At 45.8% G+C, this 8,240-nt stretch overlaps 1 protein-coding gene across 1 annotated transcript in view; it reads right to left on the bottom strand.

Annotated features, from left to right (window-relative positions):
• Positions 1–5,701: 5,701 nt before the first annotated feature.
• Positions 5,702–8,240, bottom strand: part of HECTD4 (HECT domain E3 ubiquitin protein ligase 4) — a 143,560-nt gene continuing 141,021 nt past the window's right edge. The window contains exon 74 of the mRNA XM_019641571.1: positions 5,702–7,900. Coding sequence (XP_019497116.1) covers positions 7,764–7,900 — 137 coding nt within the window. The 3' untranslated portion in view covers positions 5,702–7,763. The remainder of the gene's footprint in view (positions 7,901–8,240) is intronic.

Genomic DNA, 8,240 nt, shown 5'->3' on the forward strand with positions numbered 1-8,240 from the left:
GTGTGTTTTAGTTATTTTTTTAAAGTGAGGTACAAATAAGCTTGCTTCCCATGATGTGCTCCACATCAGTTGTCCTCTTTCAGAAACTGGGTTTTGAAATGATGGATTTCTTTTGGTTTCATGAATATTGAATGTGTGCCTTTATTTCTGGATTTTCTTGTTTTGCTGTCCTTTTAAGAAACCATCCATATGGTAATAACATCCCTACAGAAAAGGGCATGGCTGTGTGTGGCTCAGTGTGAACACATATCAGTCACCACCACCCAAATCCAAACAATATTACCAAGACACTGGAATAACCCTCATGCTCCCTCCCAGTCACTACTCCCTCTCTGGGGCCCAAATAACCACACTCTTGACATTTTATCACTGTTGTTTTTGACTTTTCAACATTTAAATGAACTCTTAACATTAAGTACTCTTTTAGGCCTGGTTTCTTTTGCCCGTCACTGTTTATGACTCATCCATGTTGTTGCACGTAGCAAGTTTGTTTTCCTTCCCTAGTGTTCCATTGTATGCCATCCTTTATTCTATTGTTGAGGAATCTTCCACTTGTGTCTAGTTTTGGCAGTTATTGCTGCTGGGAGCATTCTTGTATATGTCTTTTGGAAAATATGTATGTATTCTTTTGGATTTACATACATGGAGTGGAATTGCTGGTCATAGGGGATGTGTAGTAGATAGATTTCCCAGATAGTTGTAGGTTCCGGTCCCCACAGCAGTGTATCCACATCTTCCCCAACCGTCTTTCTAGCCCTTTTGGTGCTGGTGTAGCATCTTGTAATTTTAATTTTGGTTGGTGTAATTGTGAATATACTTATTTTTTAAGGGGCAACTCAAGATGGCCTCAGCCACCCTGGCAGGCAGGAGAGTCCTTGCTGTGCTCAGCTGGGCAGAGAGCTGAGGCATCTGATGCCCTAGCCCCTCATGTCTGACCAAGCTGTGTTCAGTGAGTGGTGGGTTTGCTCCCCATTTCCACCTTGTAGCAACAGGAGAAGGAGAGCTGCTTGGTCCTCATCTGAGAGGGTTCTTGCTCTTTCTACAGTAAAGACATGTGTAGGATACTTCCATGAAGTACAGGAAAGGTAGAGTGAAGAGAATTAGAATGAAGTGGGGCTGGGTGCAGACTCCCCTGGAACTGGAGGAGGAGAAGCAAGTCAAGGAACCTGGATTCCCCTCAGTGAAGCCCACAGGGCTCCTTGGGGTGTGGGGCGGTGGGAATGGCTGTGCAGGAAGAGGACAGAGTGTCCATCTTGGAAGGTGGTGCTGACCTAAGCTTTATCTCTTCCCTGCATTTCCCTCTTGCACAAAGTACAGTTGACTCTTGAATAACTTGGGGGTGAGGGGTGCCAACCGCCTGTGCAGTCGAAAACACGTATAAGTTAAGTCGGCCCTCTGCACACTAGGATCCCTAACTGCCAGTTGACCCTTGAGTGGGTTTGAACTGGTCAACTGAAAAACAAATCCACACATAAGTGGATCTGCACAGGTCAAACTGGCATTGTCCCAGGGTCAGCCCTAGTTCTACAAGAGGACATGTAGTCTAAGGAGGGCCCAGACCCTTCTCAGTGCAACAGTCCACTTGAGGGAAATCTCACACCAGCACAAGAGCATAGACTAGCTCAAGGACAGGGTTAGGCTTAGCTTTGACCTTGGATTTCCATCTGTTCAATCATACTTTCTATATGAAAACCATAGACTCGAGGGGTCAAATGGAGGGAATGGGTAGTTTATGAACATAATGGGGTAAGAATCACATCAAGTGCAAAGAGACCATAATTATACTTTAATTCCTAGCTACTTGGAGGCACTTCAGTATCAGCCATTCAAGCATACCAGCCTTTGAATCTCCTCAGTAAGAGTAGATAATTACAAACCCACCCCACCCAATTTGTGTGCCTGGCCAAACTTCCAGTGGCTTTTCTACACAAGTGGGCTGCATCGGCTCACACGTGGACTTTCCTAAAATTTCTCAAAGGTCCACAAACCCCAAACAAGCAGTGGCTGGCCTCGGCGTGCTCTGTACCCTGTATCTCTTTGCTAAGTGGCCAATCTTGGCTTGGAATGTAGTTTCAAATAAGCGGCCACAAGCCTGGCACAACTGGCAGCTGGTTTCAGCTTATGTCATGGTGCTCACCAAAGAGTCCCAAGCTCAGCACAGTGGCAGCCAGCCTCGATTCACAGTATAGCCTCTCCCAAGCGCCACCAAGCTCAGCAAAAGTGACAATCAGCTGCAGATCAGTTTGTAGCTCCTACCAGGCGGCCCCAAGCTGGACTCAAACTGCTTGACCTTGTCCTGCACTGGAGCCTCTCCTAAGAGACTCCAGAATCAACACACCTGGTGACTAGCTTTAGACAACACCAGAAAACCACCCAACCAACTCCACAAACACACCTGAAGGGCAGACTTGGCAGGCACCAGAGCCCGCTAAAGTGACTCCGACTCCACGGGGCCAGCCCCTGCTCAAGAGTTGTCCGCTGTAGTCACAGTCAGCCAGCCTGAGAGTCAGACCCACCCACTGATATGCCAACAACAATCGAGGCTCAACTACAATGGAAGGGCATACACAACTCACACAGGGACACATCTGGAGCACCCAGCTCAGGTGACCAGGGAGACTGGGCCTCACAGGCCACTCTGCCAAGACTGGGAGACATAGCAGATCTGATATATAGACACACACACACTGGAGTCAGCTAAAAGAGGAGACAAACACAGGACAAAACTTCAGAAAAAGAACTAAATGAAATGGAGACAAGCAATCTACCAGATATAAAGTTCAAAACACTGGTTATAAGGATGCTCAATGAGTTTATTCTTCAATAAATGAACTCAGTGAGAACTTCAATAAAGAGGTAGAAAACAAAAAAGAACCATTCAGAAATGAAGAATACAATAACTGAAATGAAGAATACATTAGAAGGAATCAACAGCAGATTGGAGGAAGCACAGGATCAAATCAGTGATCTGGAAGACAAGGTAGTAAAAAACACCCCATCAGAACAACAAAAAGGAAAAACAATTTTTTAAAAGATAGGGACCTCTGGGACATCAAGTATACCAACATTTGCATCATAGGGGTACCAGGAGAAGAGAAAGAGCAAACCTATTTGGAATTTAAAACCCATTTGAGGGCCGGCCGGTTGAGTTGGCTTGGGCCGCCAGCTCTGAGCAGCAGGGCCCCAGTTAAGATCCCACATGAGGGCCAGTGACACTGCGCCCTCTACAGCTAAAATGGTGAACAGCAGCTCGACCTGGAGCTGGGCTGCTGTGAGTCACCGGCGACGGTGCAGGCTGCAATAGGGCTGCAGTGGGCTGCCTTAAGCTACCATGAGTGGCTGGCAGCTGGCATGAGTGGCCAAGAGTCACCTTGAGCAGCCATCCAGTGGCCGGCGACTGATATGCCTCACCTGGGAAGAGTACAATGATAATACCAACATGGGCCAGTGAAGCAACGTCCTCTACAACTAGACTGAAGAACAAAAGGACAGCAACTTGTCTGTTCCCCTTCCCTGATTCCCCAACACTGTTCCCCTACCCCAATTGCCCAATAAAATCTTAAAAAACAAAAACCCATTTGAAGAAATGACGGAAAACTTCCCTAACCTGGCAAAGAAAATAAGACATAGAAGCCCATACAAGCCCAGGAAGTGTAGAGACTGCCAAACAAGATGAACCCAAAGAGGCCCTTACCAAAACATGTCATAATTAAAATTCCAGAGAGAATCCTAAAAGCAGCAAGAGAAAGGCACCTAGTTACCTACAAGGGAGCTCCCATAAGACTTACCTGATTTCTCAACAGAAAGTTGGCAGGCCAGAAGGGATTGTGACAATATTCAAAGTGATGAAAAAGATCTACAACCAAGATTGAAAAACACAGACTAAAAAGAAAGGGATGGGAAAAGATATTTCATGAGAATGGAAACAAACAAACAAACAAAAAGCTGGGGTAGCAATACTTATATAAAATAGGCTTTAAAATAAAGGCTGTAACGAGACAAAGAAGGGCATTTCATTATGATAAGGGCATCAATCCAACAAGAGGATATCAGCTTTGAAAACATTTATGCACCCAATATAGGAGCACCTAAATATATAAAGCAAATATTGATGAACTCAAAGGGAGAGACTGACAGTCATACAGTAATAGTAGGGGACTTTAACAACCTATTGACATCAATGGACAGTTCATCCAGACAGAAAATCAACAAGGAAACAGTGGCCTTAAATGACAAAACAGCATGGTACTGGCGTGAAAACAGACACATACATGGATCAATGGAACAGACTACAGAGCCCAGAAATAAACCCACACCTATATGATCAATTAATCTATGACAAGAGGCAAGAATATACACTGAGGTAAAGTCAGTCCCTTCAATAAATGGTGTTGGGAAACTGGACCACCTCATACCATATACCAGAGAAACTCAAATGGATTAAAGACTTAAAATGTAAGACCCCCAAATCACAAAACTAGAAGAAAACATTGGCAGTTGACTCTTTGACGTTCCTCTTAGTAATAGTTTGGGGTTTTTTTTTTTGGCTGTCTCCTCGGGCAGGGCAAATAAAAGAAAAAATAAACAGGACTAACTACATCAACTAAAAAGGTTTTACAATGTGACAGAAACGATCAACAAAGCCAAAAGATAACCTGAATGGAAGATAGTCACCAATGATACATTTGATAAGGGGTTAATATCCAAAATATATAAATAACTCATACAACTTAACAAAAAAAAAAAACCTGATTAAAAAATGGGCAGAGGACATACACATGGCCAATACATATGAAAAGATGCTCAACATCAGAAATGCACATTAAAACCATAATGAGGTATCACCTTAACACCTGTCAGAATGGCTATCATCAATAAGTCAATAAGTGTGGAGAAAAGGGAACCCTTTTGTGCTGTTTATGGGATTGCAAATTGGTGCAGCCATTATGGAAATCGGTATGGAGGTTCCTCAAAAAATTAAAATAGAACTACCTTAAGATTCAGCAATTCCACTTCTGGGTATATATCTGAAGAAATCCAAAACACTTATTTGAAAAGATAAATGCACCTGTATGTTCACTGCAGCATTATTATTTACAATAGCCAAGATACGGAAGCACCCTAAGTGCCTATCAATAGACGACTGGATAAAGAAGATGTGACTCTCTCTCTCTGTCTCTCTCTACACACACACACACACACACACACACACACACACACACAATGGAGTACAAGCTCAGCCATAAAAAAGAAAGAAATCTTGTACTTTGCGATAACTAACATGAATGGACCTGGAGGGTATTATGCTAAGTGAAATAAGTCAGACAGAAAGACAAATACCATATGATTTCACTTATATGTGGAATCTAAAAAAACAAAACAGAAACAAACTCAGATTCAGAGAACAAATTGGTGGTTGCCAGATGGGAGAGGGGTTGGGAAGATGAGTGACAGGTGAAGGGATTAAGAAATACAAATTGCCAGTTATAAAAAGTCATGGGGATGTAAAGTACAGCACAGGGAATACAGGCAATAATATGGTAATAACTACGTATGGTGTTAGGTGGGGACTAGACTTAACAGGGTGATCACGTCATAAGTTATATGAATGTCTACTGTGTTGTACACCTGAAACTAATATTGAATGTCAACTGTACTTGAAAAATCACAAATTTAAAAAAAGCAGATGATCACACAACTCTTAGGATAAATCAAAATTAGATGAAGGTTATTTATTGGTGCGACTTGTTTTTCCTGTAGTGAGCTTCCTTTTACACAGCAATGGTGTAAACAGCATCAAATTGAATGAAAAGTTTGTTAAATGCAACCATAAATAATTATAATAAATATACATCAAGTAACTTTACAGCACACATTTTTTTAGGGCCAAGGTTTGGATTTGTCTGGACCTCAATGTGCTCTCTGGGAGAAGCAACCACGTTAGCAGCAGATATCTTACTCACAGCTGTCACCTAATCAAGTGATGAGCCCACAGAAGCTTCCCAAATCCCTCTTGGGGAGGTAGCGGACAGAATTCCGAGTCCATTCAAGGGATGGGAGGGATGGGAGGGGACCAAGAATTGAAAAATACAGGAGGAAGAACCACTTCTAGTAAATCCAAAGGCTCTTTCATTATGCAGAAAGGAAATACGAGGATCCTTGTCAGGACTACATCCTGCTGCGACCCCGGGAGGCAGTGGCCAACCACACTCCTTCCAAGCAGGGTAGCTGCAGGCACTCACCTCCAGACACGGATCCGGCCTCACATGTAAGTGATGCACTGGGACGATCGACCCCGGCTTATCTTTTCCTTCGGTTGGGGAATCTTTTCTACAATGGTCCTTGATGCAATTCCTAAGAATAATAGGAAGGAGATGGGCGCTAACGGCTCTAACGCTAAGATCCACGGTCTTTCCAACAGGCCACGGCCACAAAGCAAGGGGGAGCCTGTCCTCCTCTCCCCAGCATTCACACTCCAAAGCCGCCTAACAGCACTCACTCAGAGCTTCCAGTATTCACAATATTATACAATAAATACAGCGGTGTGATTCTGTGAGGACTGGCAAGGCCCGAAATGACAGTGTCCAAAAGGATGGCATATGCTGCTCTTGAACAAAGTACCACTGGACAGAGACCGATTTGGGGCACAAATGCACTGGGGCAGTGGGTGAGCCTGGAGCAGCCCAGGCCTGGCACACACTTACACGGGGCAGCGGGGGTGCCGGGGGGGGGCCAGCCAGAGGGGCAGGAGGATGGACCCCCCTTGTGTTTCCATCTGGACATGGAGGTCTTAGTCACTGAAGTAGACCCCGAATTGAGCAGAGCACCTCAGACAGTCAGCTCTTTTTAAAATGAGCGTGTGGCCCTTTCCTCGTTTCCTCACATCACGAACACTGCAGTGAGGAAGGGCCGTCGCTGAGCACAAAAGAATCATGTGCTTTCCTGTTCAGACTCGGAAAAGACCCTCACTCAAGCACTGTCCCTCCGGTTCCGAGTGTCTTCTCAACGTCTAAAGTGGGGACGCACCTGGCCTGGCTCTAGGAGCCAAGGTGGGGAGTGAACCCTGTGGGCTCCTGCTCCCCAGGAGCACCCGGAAACTGTCCGCCGACCAGGCCCCAGAGAGACGGAGAGCAGAGAAGGTTGTCTGGGGGGAAGGGACGGAGAACCATGGCGGGCTTTCCCTCAGAAAAACCCAAACCACGAACAAGGTTCTAAAGCTGAAAGATAAACACACAAACCTCCCACGTCTGGGTAACTGGCCTGACCATTTCATTTCAAGATGGAAGACGGCCTGCAGGGGCCATGTCCAGGAGAAGCTCCAGCTGGAGGCGAGGGGCGGGCTGGCCACAGGCTTGTTTGTGAGCCGCTCTGCAGAAGAACAGGATGCTGCGTGTGGCCGACGGCATCTCACCACCAGCTTCCTGCTGGGTGGTTCCATGATGCGGAACCAGCGGACCTTAGGGCATAGAATCCGGTGGCCACAAAGGACAATGTCCAGGAAGATCAGATGAGACACAAACTGGGAACTAAACTATCCTACAACCATACCATAAACAGGTAGCAAAAGAACCAACCCATCACGAAACGTACAAATACAAAAGGTTAAGTCTTCCAGGAGGCCCTGGAATGTGGACAAAGGTTCAGAAAAGCAAAACGTCGCCAACTCCTCACGCAGGGCCCCGGCGGGCCGTGCCTGCAGCGGCAGGCTCCCCGAGCTGGCAGAGTGGTGCCTCAGTGACAGCCTAACTCTGGGCTCCCTCCCCTCAGCCACTTAGGGGGTCTTCACGGTAATGAATGGCACAACGAAGCTTTTCCAGCATGATTTCCAGGGAGGAGTACTGGGGCAGCTTGATCATAAACATGCACGTCTCCACACGGATGTAGCGCGAGTCTGGGGAACCTACCAGAAAAACACGGGGCCAGTGTTAGAGGGCTGGGCCTGGGGCTCGGCCGGGACCCCAGGGAGGCCTGGTTGGCCTCTAACGTGAGGTGGGGGGGTGAGGGCACAGGGGCCTGGGGAGGGGCAGGGGAAGACTAGAGGAGAAAGGGGCAGCTGTCCAGCACAGGCACCAAACTGCTGACCTGGGAAGGAGTCTAGTTGTAGACAGGTTTGTCTGACCAGCAAAGGGTTCTGCTTTGGTTTTTAAAATTGAATTATTTTTTCTGCATTTAAAAGTTTAAAGAGTAAAACATTTCTAGCTTTTAAGATGTTTAGTGTTTTTTTTTTGTTTTGTTTTTTT

The sequence above is a fragment of the Hipposideros armiger genome, unplaced genomic scaffold (assembly GCF_001890085.2).
Source record: "Hipposideros armiger isolate ML-2016 unplaced genomic scaffold, ASM189008v1 scaffold_62, whole genome shotgun sequence".
NCBI lineage: Eukaryota > Metazoa > Chordata > Mammalia > Chiroptera > Hipposideridae > Hipposideros > Hipposideros armiger.